At 39.3% G+C, this 18,709-nt stretch overlaps 1 protein-coding gene across 3 annotated transcripts in view; it reads right to left on the bottom strand.

The window, feature by feature from the left end:
* The window catches only part of kcnab1b (potassium voltage-gated channel subfamily A regulatory beta subunit 1b), a 36,086-nt gene extending 27,177 nt beyond the window's left edge, over positions 1 to 8,909 (bottom strand). Inside the window, exons 1-4 of one of the 3 annotated variants that reach the window (XM_067605702.1) lie at positions 8,754 to 8,885; positions 8,122 to 8,366; positions 2,812 to 2,890; positions 1,446 to 1,961 (exon numbers count right to left, since the gene is read on the bottom strand). In XM_067605702.1, the coding sequence (XP_067461803.1) occupies positions 1,446 to 1,660 (215 nt within the window). In that variant the 5' untranslated portion in view covers positions 1,661 to 1,961; positions 2,812 to 2,890; positions 8,122 to 8,366; positions 8,754 to 8,885. Of the gene's footprint in view, positions 1 to 1,445; positions 1,962 to 2,811; positions 2,891 to 8,121; positions 8,406 to 8,753 lie in introns of all 3 variants that reach the window. The other 2 variants (XM_067605703.1, XM_067605701.1) reach the window with 2 other exon arrangements.
* Between the last annotated feature and the right edge of the window lie 9,800 nt (positions 8,910 to 18,709).

Raw genomic sequence — 18,709 nt, forward strand, 5'->3', positions numbered from 1 at the left:
TCAAACTGTAAGCGATGATGTCACCCTCTCCAGCGTGTTAACAGTGTGAGGTGAAAGCTACTATTTTGCTGCGGTCTGGGTTAAGAGCCCACTCACTGAGATAAGAGAGCATTGTTTACTTGGCCAAGCCTTGTTACAACTCCCACACAGACACACATGGAGAGCTCTACTGCACGGCTCTGTCACACTTGTGTGGCTGCGGTATACTGTATGGCTGCGGACAGTTACTAAGAAGTGCCTGCGGCGTGGTCAGAATCTTGAACCAATGCTGGTGATACTGAACAAGCTCATTACAGACTGTAAAGATCAAATTCTACTCTGATACAGTGAAGCATTGTACTGTTGATGAACAAAATGAATAAAGGTGATTATGGCAAATTCAGATTCAACCAAAATAAATAGGATAACAACTATGTATATAATTAAATATTTTTTTTCTGTCAGTAATAATGACATAATTATATTCTATCATGTTTGATTGAATAAATGTATTAACCACATCTTGTATTTTTTGCATTGAGTGTGATTTTGTCATATCCTGTGGTGCATATTGTATTGCAGCATCACAAGTACTTCCACATTTGCCACCAAACTCCTGAACACCTGACACTTTAAAGACATGATTTTTTTTTTTAGCAACAATGTTCTGCAACACTTTTTTTCAGCTTCATTGTCAGAATCTCAAATCTGTGTTTTTGTCATATTTGTATGGGACTGCATCAAACTGCATATAATGATTCATTATTTTACTTTCCTGACAGTGATATGACAGGTGTTTTCTTTATATTTGTTGGCAATTTCATGATGGAATAATGGTGTAATGTCTATACTACGCGCCAGTACTGCCATTATCACCATGATCAAGACCTTATAGTTTTGAAACCTGTCTACATTTTAAACCAGTATGCTTGACTCAATAAAGGCTTTTAATATAAGTTTTCTGTGTGCCTGAAGAATGTTATCTTTTCTGTGTGTTTATGCAACAGATACTTAGATACTAGATTGTATAGAACTACTAGATCGTAGTTCACTACAGACACTATCAGCTATTGAAAATTATATAAAGTTGCCAAGAAATCTCCATCTTGGAAAAATGTCTATGTTTCTCTGAACACAGAGACACTCACAGGCACACTCACCCTCCCACTCATCACCTGTTCCTGCTCATATATCTTCATTGTCTCAGTCAGAGCTCTTTCAATTTATTAATTTCTCTTCCCATTTAGTTGTATTGTTTTTCTACCATGTTCTCCCATATTGTGTTGTGTTGTCATAATGTTCATGTTCTTTGATTCATTTTCTTTGCTTCACACTCACAGTTGTGGCAGTTTTTTTTCCTTCCCAGCATACACTGGGAAGAGGAGAGAAAACTAAACTAAGCACACCTCCTTCTTCCTCACTCTGCCCTCTCACACAGTCTCCATCATCATCATCAGTCTACGTACCGGTACTTCATGCCGGTGAGCTTGGCGGTGGACTCCTTGAGGTTGTGGTGGTAGCGGTGGGTGAAGGAGCCCAGGCTGCGAGCTATCAGGGCCACGGTGCGGAAGCGTGCGCGGGCCTGGCTGGCTGTATTGGGGCTGGTGGCGTTCTGCTTGCTGTGCTCGCCGTTACGCGGGGCCTTCAGCCCGTGGTCTGTGCATGCGAAGGACACCTGCATGGCTGTTGGCAGAAACAAAAGCCACCAAAGCTGCTCCAAGACAAGGCTTTGCTTGTGTCCTTTTTATCTGTCCGGGGAATCCAGATGTTCTTATGTGAAGTTGAAAGTCAGTGATCCAGACCAGTTCTGCCTGGTGCTGCTGAATCTCATATGGCAGTCAGAGGCAGGAATGAGGAAACATGAGATTGCTCAGTTTATTTTGGAAGAACTGATGTTACATCAAAATGAGACATAGCAGCGGCACAGTCCTGGTCAGTGTGTGAGGAGCTGAGACGGGGATCCTGCGAAGGTCTGACTCCACCTGAAAATATGAGAGGGGGTGGAGATGGAGAGAGAAGAGTGGAGGAGAGGAAGTACTGAATGAGTTGCTTAAAGAGTTGCCCAGTTAAGAAGAGAGAGGGAAAACATGTATGTCGCAGAGGTTACTAGGGTTAGGGTTAAAGGTGTACGGAGAAGAGAAAAATGTCCTGCTAAACCTAAAAGATGACCTGTGAAACCTCTTTGTATTTCCTTTTTCCAGGCTCTTTTCTCCAGTTTAATGCCCTCTGCTCACATTTCTAAGCTCATTCAACGTGACAATATGAAGAATGAGAGCGATTCTGCCCTAGTTTTGCTTGTCTTTCTATCTCATTTTCCTCTTTCTCTTTCTGTCCTGATCTTATCTTCCTCACTTTATCCATGTTGTGTGCTATTCCTATTCCAATTATAATTCTGTCTCTTGCTTATATCTGATTAGTCTGTTTCTGCTTACAGCCTTCTCTAACATTTTTCTCTTTCAGGTGTTTAAGAGGGTTTTTTTTGTCAGGCTGACTGGAGTTGTGGGTGTCTGGGGAGTCTTTCTTGCCCTCCAACCAGCTAAGCCTTTTAGTCAACACCTGGAGTGAGGAGAACAACACTGCACCACCACAGTGTGTTTTCGACACAGTACACAAAGACACACACACACACACACACACACTATCACAGACACTCTTCTCTCTTGTCACACATCTAAAAATTAAGGTCATGCTTTCACAGAAAAGCATATGCTTACAAATCTGTACTGTACACTCACAAATCTTCTCTGTTGTACAGCTGGATTTGCATCCACTTACAACACACTCATAATACATACACTGAAGCCAAATCTTTACTGGTCGAAGTGTTCTTACACACAGTGAGTTGTCAGTGGTCCATTTGAAAGAAGATGAGGCAAGATGAGATTCTTGATTGACGTGTGCTCTCCTGCAACTTTGAGATGAGACAAGCGATGTTACACAGCAAGCAGAGGTCCCAGAAAGATCCACATCCCAACAGAAGCAGCAGCAGCAGCAGCAGCAGTGTTTCCAGCAGCTGTCCTCAGACCCAGCAACCAGCCTTGTCCCGTCTCCAAAGTCCTCTAGCAAGTAACACAGCTTTTATGGTCCCCGGCTGCGCAGCAATAATGCTCTGTTTAATAAAGGGACTCTGGAATGGTAATGGACAAGCGAAGAGGAGGAAAAAGGAGGATGCATGGTGCACCTCACTTCAGAGAAAAGAGGACAGATGCAGTGAGGAGGCGAGGAGCAGCGCGTGTTGAGCGTGGAGAGGGAGCCAGGCGCTGAATGAGGGAGAGAGACAGTGTGTATAGGCTACTGGCTCTGACTGACTGGCTGAAAGAACTGCAGTGTTTTTCACTATAGTGCCACACACTCAGAGAGAGAGAGAGAGAGAGAGAGAGAGAGGAAGAGAGATGAAGGTACAGTCTGAATGGAAATCCAGAGATCTGAGCTGAGGTGATGTGAGTTGATATGTGTGTGTTCATTTATTTACTGAAAAACGCCTCAGGCAGGATGTTATGGTGGTATATTGTGGTTGATTACAGTAACCTACATTTGAACGTCATAGGCACGCTTCACTTCACTGTGGACGACTTAGGAGGCTTTTTTTTTTGCTACTGCCTCTTTATGCTGTCTGCTGTTACAGTGCATGCCCTCTTTACACTGCAGTTACCTTTGTAATTATGTAACAAGCACTCACTTCCAGTCTATGACCCCTGTACAAACAACATATTCTCACACCACTTCATGTTATGTACTGTGAAAAATGACTGTAGTTCATTTCAGGCTCGAAAAGGACCAAGAAAGACCTCCTTGACACTGGCTTCTCAAAGCAGATGTTGAGCACAGACCAGCTGAATTGGCACAGTGAAATAAAGCATAAACCAGGCAGTGTTCAGGCAGGCATCTTACTTTCCTCCCCCCACTGAGCAGTAATGTGACAATGCAGGATTTCATGCTTCATTGAACATCTACAAACCTTGAGGCCAATACAGTTTTATTTATATCCTTGTGATTGCATTCGATAGTGTTTATCGTGTAAAAATCAGTTCAGCGGAGCCCTGTTGTTTTTAACGTTGAGGAAAGCTTCTGGGTCGGATGGAGCAACTGGGGAGATAGGTTGCTCAGGATGACTGGTAAGATTTTTATACATGTTGTGAAACTATATGTTGTGTGATAAAATGTCTGATATGAGGTTATTCCTTTTTACAAGTGCTTGTAATGCACATGAAAACAGCAGACTTGGCAGCTCTTGCACTGATTGACATCTGTGATTGACAGTTTGCTCGCATGCTGCTGTCCTCAGTTCCTAGACTGTCACTGTCTCGGACTTTTGGAACTTGTGCTTAAAGAATAAACATTCTGATTGTGATTTTTCTCCAGATACGCCGTTCTACCATGTTTGTGGTTAAGAGGTTAAACTAAAAGGATGCTGTCATGAAATATTTCAGAAAATTCAATGTTACTTGATTACGATACCTGTTTAGCACAGTTTAGCTAAAGTTGCTAACATTAGCGCCAGTGTATACCACTCGGTGTTCCCAGTAAGCAAGCATTTGCTTTGGTCTGAGGTAGCAGGGCATGTTTCCAGAGCGTGAAAGGCAACACCACGCACTCATTATGTTAGAAGGTCCTGGCTCCAAACAGAAAAGTCGGCGCCAACCATAATCAGCAGCTCGGCTTCAAACCAGCTTCAATGCAAACCAATGGATGATGTCACACCTCACTACATCCATCTTTATATACAGTCTATGATTTGAAGTCCCAAGCTGAAATAACCCTGATGACATCATCAAGGTTATTTTTACAGACTTAGGAAAGCTCGATACAGAAAATTGGTGGAGTGCCCTTTTAAAATCACTCTCCCTTTTAGAAAAACTAAAAAATAGCAGCCATATCTCTGGTGTTATGCCATTTCCAGATTCTACAGCCTCTTTGCCTGCCCGAAAACCTTGTTTTGGCCTGATCATGTTGCTGTGTGATGCTCTGGAGAGGTAACAGCTCGGTAGGACAAAGCTGCAAACATCCCTCTAATGTCACCAGCACCTCCAAGGCTACAACTTCCTCCCTGTCGATCCCATTTAAAAGTGTGTCAGTCAAAAGCGTCAACTAGAACTGTTACACACTCTCAGCTGAAATCCCCAGTAGGCGATAACACTGTTACCCTGAGGCAAACCGCTCTGCCTTAATTGCTCCAGTAAGACTCTATAATAGACTTCGGAAACTTAAGACACAAACCTCCATACAGTGAGTGCGCACATGTTGAAATAGATGAGCAACCATGACACTGCACTGAGGAGACTGATAAATCCCTCTAATATAACCCTCGATTCCCTACAGTTTGGAACATCTGTCAGTGTAGCTTGATAGCGCTGCCTGTGTTTCACCAAAATACTGCATCCATTTAAATAGAGAACAATTATTCCCTATACTGATAAACCTCTCAGTAACATCAGATTCCATGTCACATAATTACAGCCTTGTAAACAGTCTGCTGCTTGACTAAAAGATTTGTGTGTTCCACATCTTATTCTTGTGCTCGAAAGGCTATTCAGTGTCTAATAGATACTTTTCCTTATCAGCACTAACCTCCTGTTGAGAAAATGAGAGATAATGAGGGGGAAAACCTTTCCAAGCTGTCTGTGATGTCACTGCTGCTGCAGTCCCACTCTCTCTGCTCGATCACTTCTTTCTCTATGTATTTTCCTCTGCATTCGACCTTTTGCTCACATGTTCTGTCTGTCTGTTATCTCCTCTCTCTACTCAAAATCACTATTTAACATGGCACTCTTGCTCTCTCTCACTCCAAGTCGACAGTCTTTCCCCTGTGCTGCAGATTAGACCCGGAGCCCATGTCATTGTGATGCACTGCGCGTACAACACCACAGAGGAAGAATTGGTTCTTAATCTGCCCTAATAGGGTCGTACTGACTCTGTGTAGACATAATGGTCACAGTTATTAGGCGCTACAAATTTCACTGCAGGCCAGAAAACATGCATGAAATACAGATGAAGAAGCTCAGCTCTCAAGTTGATATTATATGTGAAAATGCCTGGTCACTGTCATCATCATCATCATCATCATCATCACCACTACCACATCCATCCTTCATCAACAGCACAAAAACCTTCTATTTTGTCATCTACTTATTATCACCACCTCATTATCATAATCATCCCATTACTATTATTACCATTATCATCATCATTTCAGCCACCACCATCATGACCATCAGCGTTATTATCGGTCCATCTTCTGCCACAACCTCATCTACTGCAGGTTTGAATCCACTGCACATGGTGACACTGATGCATGTTGACGTCTTTATTGTGACAGTTTCTACAGATGCCTACGTGTCTGCCCAGCAGGCATATGGCTTCATAGCGGTGTGATATTGAGTGATAGAGGGAAGTGGATGCACAGCCATTTATTTCTAATGGTAAAGCAATCAGTGGTTTATAGATTCAGTATTGATGAAATGTTTGTGTACCTGCAGAGTATCGACATCATGATAAATGGCTCGCAAGCTCATTTTGGAGTTTTAGTCTATTGGTATCACGTGTTACTGAAACTGATTTTGTCTGAAGAGGTAACAGCTCATCTTAAATGCTCTGGGGGCAGGATTTTGTTTGAGTTTGCAATAAAACACTTAGGTCAGCACAGTTTTACAGTGTTATGCATCATGCAGATATAAGCTGTGTATGCACAAATCAAATTCATTGATTTGTTATCATCAGTTGGGTTACATAGCCAACGTTCTGAAGAGGGTAACTATTAAAGACATTTTTTTCCCAACATTTTGCGAAATATGCTTATTAACTTTCTTGCTGAGAGTTAGATGAGAAGAAGAGGAAGCTACAGCCAGCAGGTGATTAGCTTAGCTTAGCATGAGGACTTAAAACAGAGGGAAAAAGCAGGCCTCCAAAGATTAAAGATACCCTCCAGACATGTTTTAAGAGATATGAAACATATCAAAAAATATTTAAAAAATGCTCTGCTTGTACCCCCAAAGCTATAATTAACACATTAACACTGAAGTTTTAGTGCAGATAAAATTAACAAAATATAATGTGGTAATAAATCAAGTTTAGAGGTACTGAGAAGTTGATTTTCTAAAACTTTGGACAGAGCTAGTTCGGCTGTTTCCCTCAGCTCCCAGTCTTCATGCTAAGCTAAGCTCCCAGCTGCAGCTTCATATTTAGCCCAAAATGTTAAATTATTCCTTTAAAAGTGATCATCATGTTGAAAACTCTTAAAAGTTCATGCTTTTGATGTGCAGTCAAGGTACAATCCAAATATACACTCATGCGGTTCTAACTCTTCACACAATCAATCAAAATCATATCTACTGGGAAATATACTGAGTATTTGGAAACATACAATACATTGCGCATCCAGAAACAGAGAAAGATAATTGGACTTTGGCAAATACTTGAATACCCCAGCCACACATCCATCCTGTTTTTAACATTTCAGAAACAGCACACAGCAATTCTGGAAAATGCTCCATTTAATAAAATATCAGATCAGATATTGCTGATAGATCTCTTCCTGCTTTGCAATGACAATCAGCTCTAACATGAGGCTTGCTTGATTATTTATTCAAATCTTCAATCTTTCCAAAGTACACTTAAACCTGCCGAAGCCACTGAAGACATTGCAATATGTCTGATGGTGGCTTCATGTGCCTTTCACGCCAAGTCTAATTACGGAGGGGAATTATTGCTGGGTCTCGCTGTGCTAAGAAGGACCCTTCCCTATCAGGAGATGATGTAAAGCATTAGGTATTTAACAGGACAGGGACCTCGCTGAGCAGTGTTAAACTTTAATCCTAACTTCCAGTGGTTTATAAATGATACAACTTGAAGTGAACTGACAAACAGGAGGCTGTTTACCCTGATTGGGCTCAGACTAACCCTTGAGCAGATCAAAAATTGCATAAAAACATGCAGCATATGGAAACAACATGACGTGAAAAGCTGGCATGAAAAATACCCAGAAATGATGCAAAATGCAAGTAATGCAAAACATGTGCACTGTAGCTCTACATCTACAAGCTCTCTATGACTATATAAGATAATAGTCTGAATTTACAGCACTAATCTGAATGTGCTAGATTTTTATTTTTAAGTGCATGCACCCCTCTTCAGAACATATCCTACCTGTAGACCATGCTGGCACAAGGATGGGGAGACGCCTGGAAAAAATGGCTGTGAACATGAAGAAGCTCCTCTAAACTTTGCTGCTCTCGAACTCTGATGGCGTCGAAGCTTCCTGGAAGACAGCTGGTGGGGCTTGAGGGGGGCACCCTGGTTCCTGCCCCCTGCCTCTGCTGAATGGTACTGGGGCAGCGATCCAGCCTCGGCCCCCCTCTCTGCCTGGACACGGGGATCTCACTGCAGGCCGCCTTGAGATACATGTTTGAATCAACCTTGTCTGTCACAGGCTAACAGGAGAGTTTCTTTTGTTAGCAAATCCTTTTCAATATATTTACTTGTCCTGTGGAGAGAGTCTGGCTTAAAAACATCTCCATGTAAGTACAATGCAATGCTGGTCATGCGGGACCACAGAGTATATCCGTATTTGTTTGCTGAAGAGTTTTTGCCAACTCTAGGGCCAACAGAATGATTCAGAGCAATACCCTGACACAATTTCCATAGATATATCAAACAAAGTGCACATGTGCATACACAAAGCCAAGGCAGCCGGGCAAACAGACTCACAAATAAAATTAACGCGCTAATATTTACAGTATCAAAGGAGTGAGGAGGGTGGAAACTTCCCTGTGCCATACCTGTGATGTCAACTTTATTCTTAGATGATTGACAAGTTAAAAGACAAAGGCAGCTTTTGTTTGAGCTCCTGGTGGCTCCAGCGAGAGAAGCCTGCTTGTCTGAGAGGAAAGCCAAACAAAGCCATGCAGGGATATTTCTGTCTACTTGTCAGAAATACATCTGTTGTATGCAGCACAGCTGATTCAAGTTGCAGCTGAGAATAAAATTTGATCCACTTAGTCTGCTCTGGCAACATTTCCTTAAAGCAAACGATTAAATGATGACAGAGATGCACAAGTATTTGTACAAGATGTTTATTAATTGTGAATGCACAGATACTTGTGTTTTTATGGAGGGAACTCCACACATGAAGAGGAAACTTAATCCATGTATGGCTGTTAAGAATTGTAATAAAAGTGCATTTTGCTGTGTATTTTTGAAATAAAAGTTGTAAGTATGTAACTTTTGAAAAAGAAATAGCACAATCCTCCTTCTGCAAATGAATAGTAGAATTCATAAGCAATAAAACAAACCCTCGCTCACTTCAATACACTCAGAGGTTTTGCTGCTACAGCCTGATTTAGACTGGTATGACCGGTAGCTTTTGGTCGCTAACGTTAGCAAATGTTAGCAAATTGTTAATAGATGTTGCTATTTACCTGACATAACTTGATCAATTTACTGACTTTATGACTCATCTTTATTTTGGCAACTGCTAGACTACATTGTAGCATTTCAGTGTTTTTATTACAAAACTAAAAAAAGAACACATTTGTGTAATGTAGCATCACATAGTGTCTTGTGTCCACAGTGGTCACTGTTTAGCAAAGAGTAAATAGTCTTTAACCTGCATTAATAGATTTTTTTGGCCAGTTGGGGGCAGTGGAAACAAGTTGTGAACACAACAACATCATATTATAAATTTTTAAGCTGATATGTTGATCTTGTTAGCAAACAGTTCCTTATTTACATGTCCAACTGTTATGGAGCAACATTATCATTAATTTGGAGTTGTGTTTCTGTCCACCTGGTGAATGTAAGTCCAAAGTTCACTCTCCATTAGCTCTGTTTTTGCTCTCTACCAACTCCTGAGGAAAAATATCTGGCTCTTCAGCTGCTAAATGCTCCATTATGTTCACCAGCTAGTTTGCTAACTGTGTCTGTTTGCTGTTTGGTGCTGAACAGTGGGTTTAGTATGCAGTGGGTTTTAGAGCTTTTCCCTGAAAACAACAGATTTTGCTGAAAATGACACTGAGCTGTGAGACTGAACCGTAACAGTAGAGTTGCAGCCGAACAGCTAAACACTAAGATGAAACTCACTAACAAACTTTGTAAAGCTGCAAAGTTGGATGATAATTCTCTGTAGGTTCATCACTGAGAGCTATGCCTGTCACATTACATACGGTCATTTGATACATCGTTATTATTTCTCTTTTTTTGTATTATTCTTACTGGTCTCTCTTTTTTACTTTCAATTATATATTTTATCATCTACTGTTTTGCTATTGTCTAATATTTATTGTTGATTAGCCCTTTTTTAATGTGTTGCATTTCTTGCATTTTTAGTTTAACTGCTGGACACAAGATGTCTCCTACTTCCTTGTAAAATCAATTCTCAGTGTTTGTACACTGGAGGCTTCAAGGTTCCACATCACACTTATGTAAGTTGAATATTGGACCAGGATTGGCTTCCAAACTAGTTGTTATGTCACAAATCACGCTCGTAGACCCTCCCCTTAAAATCTGTTTTTCAGTGAGCTCAGAGAAACTTTACACTTTCAGCAGATGAATGTGAAAACGTACTTCCAGTGTCAAACTCTGCACTTCATCATACTGGACAGTGAAGCTCAAACATCCAACTGTAGGAACAAGAACAAAAACACATTTCTGAGTGGAGGAGGACTTTTATACATTAGACTTAACAATTCTTTAACTGATATAAAATAGTTTGTATTAGTACTGGCATATTAGATTATTTCTTAAAAAATCTTGCATTCCCCATACTACTAAATTATAAAACCATTTTTAAAGAAATGTCCTAAGAATGAACAGTTACACAGCAACTAGCTTTGCTATGTAACAACAACTCAACCAACTTTACTTTTTTTCCCCAAATTTTCTTATAATTTGTACTAAATTGCACAGTCCTTTCTGTAAAACATTCTGAAAATGAACAGTTAAATACCTAACTACTCCGAAACTTTCCAGAAAGTTAGTAGAAAATTAAGGGACTTTTAAAATAAAGCTTTACCTAAATATACAGTATAAATATCATGCACACAACCAACATCTTACTATCTTACGCCATACCCTCCTCTTTCTTTGAACTTGCCTGCCTCCATGTGGACAAAGAGGATACAGCAACCAGATTCAAAGAGAAATCCAGTTTAAAACCCACACATCAAGCCTGAAGTAAAATACCTAAGTTACTTATTAAATTACTTATTTACCATATGTTTACACTGTATACTACATTACTTATTTTTGCACTTTCCTCTCACATGGAACATGGAGCTTTTAAGACACAGTCCTGAAGATGGAAGTGGACGCACACAATCACACAATCACACAATCACACACACACACACACACACACACACACACACACACACACACACACACACACACAAACACACATACACACACACATTCACAGGCCTAAACATATGAGTGTATATGCTGAAAATGGAGATAAGATATTGGATGAATGTGGGGGAGCTGAGAGCACCTCTGTGTGTCTGCTGTTTCCTCCCACTCAGTGTGCAGAGTGAGAGGCAGACGCAGAGCATTTAGTCTATTTCAGTACCTGGATATGGGAGATTTTTTCTTCCCCTGTTCCCTGTAAGACCAGAGTGACTCAACCACACTTGTACACAATCTGACTCTAGCAGGCAGCAAGGCAACGCTGCTAGAAAAATCAGACCCTTAAAGTGGGATGCCACTGCAGCCAATCACATGCAAATGCCTTTACTTCCTCTCAAGGATTGGTATTTACTCCTGGTTTGCATAAAACATATATCTGTTTTCATCTCCTGTCTTATCTCCCTTGCATGCTCTAATTTTGGTATTTGTTTCTGTTGTTGAGGCCATCGTAAATCACTATTGAAAAGGTTAAATAATAAAGGTTTAGTAGACATAGAAGCAAAATAAACATGTTTGAATCATTCCTTCCTTTTTATTTTCTTTTTGTAAGGGATCATGAGTGAAGAAAAATATAGCCCACAAAACAACTGAGGAAACTTTTGGCATGCTAACTAAACATTTAGGATTGTTTCTTCAGGAGAAATAGGTTTTCATTTTCTCAATCTCAAGGGCATTTCCTCATCGGGGTGGTATACATGGTGTTGAACAAGCTGATCAACATGAACAGAAGAGATTCAGAGATGAAGACCTCAGTGGCTCTGTTGGCTTTATGCCTCTTCCACCTGCCTGTGGCCGAGGTTTCTAGCAGCGACCCAGCTTGTTTCTGTGAGGAGAGAATAAGAAAACTGGAGGCCTGAATGAAAAACACTGAGACACAGAGCATCAGAGAGATAAAAGGTGGGAACAGTTTGATCTTGTTTTCATATTTCATGCTTATTTTTTGTCATCACCTGGTGATTCATGTGATACATCACTGTAGTGGTGTGTTATAGTCATTGCACTATTGTAGAGTTGAATATGTATGAATATATATATTCCATGTATGAGGAAACTACATGTGCATTTTCATGTAACCCATTCAAGGTAACAAAGTGGCATTTGGAGCATTTATTGGCAATATATAATATAATCAAGTTATTGGACTTCTCAGTGCTGACATCACGCTGACCTACAAAAATGTCTACACAAACACTGAATGTTACATCTCCACAACAGGTAAACTTGCTGTATAATGACGTGTATTCATACACACAGGGCTTCATTTCAATGTATACATACTTTCTTTAACTGATACTGTACTTAAAGTGGTCTGTAATGTTATTAATTTCCCTGATGATAAACTCACTGTTGATCATCCCCAGGCAATTTCACAGCCTCAATCAAAGGAGTTTGCTACTTAAGCCTCTGTGGCTATAATCAATCCTCTAGATCAATGGGGCTGCGACTGATGAAGAACAGAGCAGATTCTTATTGTGTACAACCATGCAGATGGAAACCTTTACAAGACAGCAACCAATGGCATGACACTGTAATGAAGGATGTACATGAATCTCTTTCCAAACACCTGGATTTTTGATTATGTAAATAACCACTCCACCTTCATTGGCCATTTGTTATTCCCCCTGTAAGCGAAATGGAAGTTCACATTAAGTATGGCCCTAAAAAAGGGAAACAGGTTAATTAGTGACGAGAACAATCTTCAAAGTCAGTCAAAGGGCTCAGTTTATTTTCATGGTTGTTGATAGTGGTGGTGGTGGTGTTACAGTAAAAATAAAATCTCAAAGCAATGTAATCAATAGCATAAGACAATGGACAGAAGTAAGCAAGTATAACAACTTTATTAAAATTAAAATTAGGTCAAATATATATTATTAAAACCCTTAAAAAACGATGAACCAGTTCATGCTGAACAGACAGTAAACAGAAAATTCTGCTTCATCCAACATCACAGATAATAAATACAACTTTGTGGTAATCTCAGCTGATCTTATCTTCATTATTAAGCTTCTTACTTCTCACATCTTGCAGCTCTTCCGTCTTGTGTCTCCAGGAAACTTTTCTAATGCAAGTTAAAACACATCAGACCAAACTTCACTTGAATGCACTTCAATCTGTTTTATCACCTTAATTAAGTGACATGGAAGACACAAATAGAGAGGGCAAAATATATTTTCAAAATGTATACAGTTTGCTCAATTTTGCACCAAAAAATGCAATACAGTATTTTGCTTCCTTACTTTCTGAAAAAACAAACAAACAAACATCAACCATGAAGCAAAAACTCTGCTGCAGGGCTAGTTTTGCACCGAATTTAAGGAAACAGTTTTAACTAGAATGTGCATTTCCTGAAGAAAATGAGAGGGGTCTGGCTGCAGGCCTCCTCTGTGGGGATGTTTCCTGTGGAGGCTTTGCTCTCAGGGCAGCTCCACTGTCAGGACAGGAAATAACACGTTGGGGTTTTTTTTGTTTTTTTTATCTATCATTAAAAACCATAGAAGAAGATGCGAGGCATGCCCATGGTCGTTTTCAAGAGCCGTTCATAGCGGTGACAATGTGACTGTGGAAATATACATGTTTATTTTGGTAATATATTTATATTTTGAGAGATAGGAAGCTTGTGGCAACATTTTGAGGTATGATATGTATTTGAAGAGTTAAAACTGTGGGGGTGAGACATGTTTAGGTTTTTTTTTTCTGGTCTAAAAAAAAAATTGCTGCTTCAGCTTGTGCCTGATGACAACATACACTGATAAGATCTTAAACAGCTGTAAAAGGCCTCACTTACGACTTAAATTGCTCCAAAAGTACTGTAAAAGAAAACTGAATAATAGGTTATCATTTGATGTATTCCTTAAATATATCATACATGTTTCAGATAGTGTTTAAGTTCAGTTTAATGTTAGTTTGTGTTTCACACATTTCCTCTGTGCTGTGTCTATTCTAAACTTAGTTCTTTCCTGTGTAAGATGAGGCAGTTGTGTGTTTAACAGTTAAGTTTATTCTGTTATACCCTTACCTGAGCCAGTGATAAGATAAACTGTAGTTATGTAGATGTTTATGTGTAAAACTGATAAGCTTTTAGAGGATAGTGTGGTTTGTCCTTAATTTAATATAGTAGTAATGTTATTTTGTGATGCTACTTGGTGCATGCTTATGTACTGTCATATATGGTCGTGAAGAAAGACTGTTCCTAGGTTAGCTGAACTTTTGACTTATGTTTCTATCTGAGGGTTGGTTGCTTACCTGTAAGGTTAGTAAACAGATGTCTTAAATTCTGTACGAGTAGTATTTAAGGGACTGGTTAAGTGCCAACCTTTCAGACAAAGAAAAGATAGCTAGGTGGTATGTATCTTTGTCTCCAGAACTATGATGCATTATACCTCTGATTGTATTATTTGATTACATTATTTCATAACCTGACAATGCTCTCTTTGTGTGTTTATTGAGTGATCAGCAATTTCCCATTATAGTACAAAAGGTACAACAACACAGAACACACCTCTGAATATTGAAAGTTTGCTAAACGTTTTAAAGATTGAACTGCATGCCAATGTACTGTATGTCCCAACATATGAGTTTCTAAGTTACAAAGAGTTTCCAACTTTTCAACTGAGGTCTATCATTCCTCCCACAGGCTGTCATTATAAACTTTAATATTTTAAAAATGTATATAAAATCACTTGAATATGCTAGAAAAAATAAAAGTAATAGCACACACTGTGAAAACATGCTCAACATGTTAGAATTGGAGCCGTTTCTAGCTGTTAGTTAGTTTTGGGACTAGTTAGGTCCTGAAGAAACATGGCGGAATAAAAATATAAAGTAAACGAAGAACAAAGTGTGATTGCTGCAGGTACAATACAGAGCGCTCAAGTCAGAATCCAAGTAGTAATTACAGCTGGGAAATTTTTCTTTCATTTAATAATGTGGATATGCCTGAAAACCAAACAAATATGGATGCCTCACATCAGACAAAAGCCAACATTTAATATAATTAAACCTACATTTAATAGATATGGTGTCAATGCACAGAATTTTAAAACTCACATAATCATTTCTGTAATCATACAACCGTCCTGATGACGTCAACGCTCATCTTTTCCATCCATGGATGTATAACTATATACAGTACTGTGCTTAAGTTTTAGGCCCTAAAAGTAAAGTGAGGATGCTTTCAAAAATAATGCCATGAATAGGTATTATTTATCAATTAAAGTCATACAAAGTTCAGTTAACAAAAGAAATCCAAATGAAATCAATATTTGGTGCCCTCCTCGGTACACTAGTGCAGTTTTTCAAGGTACTTAGCAGGTAGGTTGTTCCAAGTATCTTGGAGAACTTGCCACAGTTCTCCTGTGGGTTCAGGCTGTCTCAGTTGTTTCTGTCTCTTCATGAAATCCCAGATTGACTCCATGATGTTGAGATCAGGTCTCTGTGGGGGCCATACCATCTGTTGCAGGACTCCTTGTTCATACGCCTCTCTGATGGTAATGCATAATGGATAAGAATCTAAACATCTAAAGTCCCTAACACTTTTGCACAGTATTGTATGTATAAATGGTAAATGGCATGCTAACATATTAAACTAAGATGGTGAATGTAGAAAATGTTGTACCTGCTAAATATCAGCATATTAATATTGTCATGTCTTGCTGCTAATAGGGCAGTAGACTCTTAGTCTTGTTGCACTACCGTTTAATTTGTCACCCATCTGTGGTTATTGACTACGAGTCTTCTCACAATGATTGACATCTAGCACTTTTTACTCTTGGTTTGTAGTAAATATGTTTTTATCTAATGAACCTTACCGTACCTTACTCTTATCTTTTATTTTTGCTTTATCACTTCTTTTTTGTTCTACCTTATCTTAAACTTGCCATAAATCACTACCATAAAGTGGTAAAAGAGTAAATCCTTACAGTAAGTACGTGTTCGAAAAAGACAAAGTAATGATGAAGGACAAAATAATTTAATAAATGATAAGTAATCCATTGTTTCTGGTCTATCAGAGAAGAATAAAACAGCCTTTCATTTTCTGGTAAATGTAAAGGTTTTTCCCTCTTTGTGTGGTATATAAAGCATAGTGACAAAGCTGACAAACCAAAGAGAAGATCTCAGTGCCTGTGCTGACTTTATCCTTGTGCTACCTGTCTGTGGCCGAGGTCCAGCTGGTGGATCACAGAGCAGGAATGGAAAATACCACAGAGATTCCCAGCAGTGAGCCAGATTGTTTCTGTGCTGCTGGTGACATAACAGGGTGCAAGAAAAACTTTTGGGTTATTTTAAGAGAACTGGAGGCCAAATTGAAAAACACTGAGAAACAGTTAGAAGATCTGAGAGGAGAAGTTCAAGGTAAGAACATCACTGACATTATATGATATGAACTGAACAAAACATCCAAATTAGAAAAGTGAATTATAATTTCCATTGCACACACACATACACACACACACAGATCATGGTCACTTTTGGGGACATTACATAGACTTACATTCAATTCCTGAAGACTAACCCTAACCATGACCATAACCACTATTTGCCTAACTCTAACCCTTACCCTAACCTTAACCACTGGCCTCTTTTTCCCAATTTGTCCACAATTGGACAAAGTTTAGTTTGTAATGTGTCCCGAAAGTTGGATAAGTCACACACACACGCACAAACACACACACACACACACACACACACACACACACACACACACACACACACACATACACACACACACACACACGCACGCACACACATACACACATGTCTTAACAATATGGTCATGCTTTCACGGAAAAGCATATGGTTGCAAATATATACTGTACACTCACAAATTTTCTCTGGAAAACAGCTTGATTTACATCCGCTTATAACACACACACACACATTCAAGCAACAACCAACCCTGACACACCATGCAGAGGTCCCACAAGGACCCACATCCCAAGAGAAGCAGCAGCAGCTGACCTCAGGACCTGGCAAACAGTCCTAAAGCAAGGAACACAGCTTCTATGAACTATAACTATAATATATAACTGTACTAACTATCTATAAGTAACATTTACAGTGTACAGTGTAATACACACACAATACTTGTGAGAACAATTAATTGTTCATTTGATTCTGCACATGAGATTTGTTGACAACAAGAAAGTCTGAAAGAAGTACCACGATTTGATGAAGAGCATCATCTTACTTTCATACATACATACACTGAGTTTGAGAAAGTGGTAGACATAATTTATTGTGGTATTCTGGCCATTATCTTAGATTTGCAACTTAAAAAATCCTAAAATGATAATATATTGGTATAAACAGCATTTGTATTTCACACAAGGACTCCATATGTTGTTTTTCTTTCTCAGTTTCACCTGCCTGTCCTCTAGTGGACAGAGAAGATACAGCAACCAGATTCAAACACATGAAGTTTTGCATGCACATATGAAATCTTATCAAGGTACATTTGAACATTTTATAACTTTCTCAGTCGTAAAGGAACACAGAGCCATTCAGAAACAATCCTGAAGATGGAGGTGCATGCATGTAAATACACACACACACACACACACACACACACACACACACACACACACACTCACACACACACTCACACACTCACACACTCACACTTATCACTTATTCACAGGCCTAAACGTACAAGCATATAGGCTGAAAATGGAGATAAGATATTGGATGAATATGGGAGAGCTGAGAGCACCTCAGTGTGTCTGCTGTGTCCTCCCACTCAGTGTGCAGAGTGAGAGGCAGATGCAGAGCATTTAGTTTATTTCAGTCCCTGGATATGTGAGGTCTTTTTTATCACTGTTTCCTCCAAGAACAGAGTGACTCATCCACACTTGTACACAATCTGACTCCTGCAGGCAGCAAGGCAACGCTGCTAGAAAAATCAGACACTCAAAGTGGAATGCCACTGCGGCCAATCACATGCAAATGCCTTTACTTCCTCTCAGTGGTTGGCATCTAACACTGTTTACTTTTGGTTTGTAGTAAATATGTTTTATCTCATGTACCTTACCTTTTTTGTACCCTAGTTTTCTATCTTGTGTTTTTGCTTTATCACTTGTTTTTTGTTTCATATTATCTTAAACCTGCCATGAATCACTACAATGAAATGGTAAAAGAGTAAATGCTTAAGTACATGTTTAAGAAAGATAAGGAAGGAAAAAATATGTTTGAAAACTTAAATGATAATACATTGTTTCTGCAGAAAGAAGAAGAGAAGAAGAAAACATCCTTTCATTTTCTAGTAAATGCAAAGGTATTTCCTGCTTTGTGTGGTATATAAAGCATAGTGATGTGAGCCAATCGAGACGAACCAAAG

The sequence above is a fragment of the Thunnus thynnus genome, chromosome 12 (assembly GCF_963924715.1).
Source record: "Thunnus thynnus chromosome 12, fThuThy2.1, whole genome shotgun sequence".
Taxonomy (NCBI): Eukaryota; Metazoa; Chordata; class Actinopteri; order Scombriformes; family Scombridae; genus Thunnus; species Thunnus thynnus.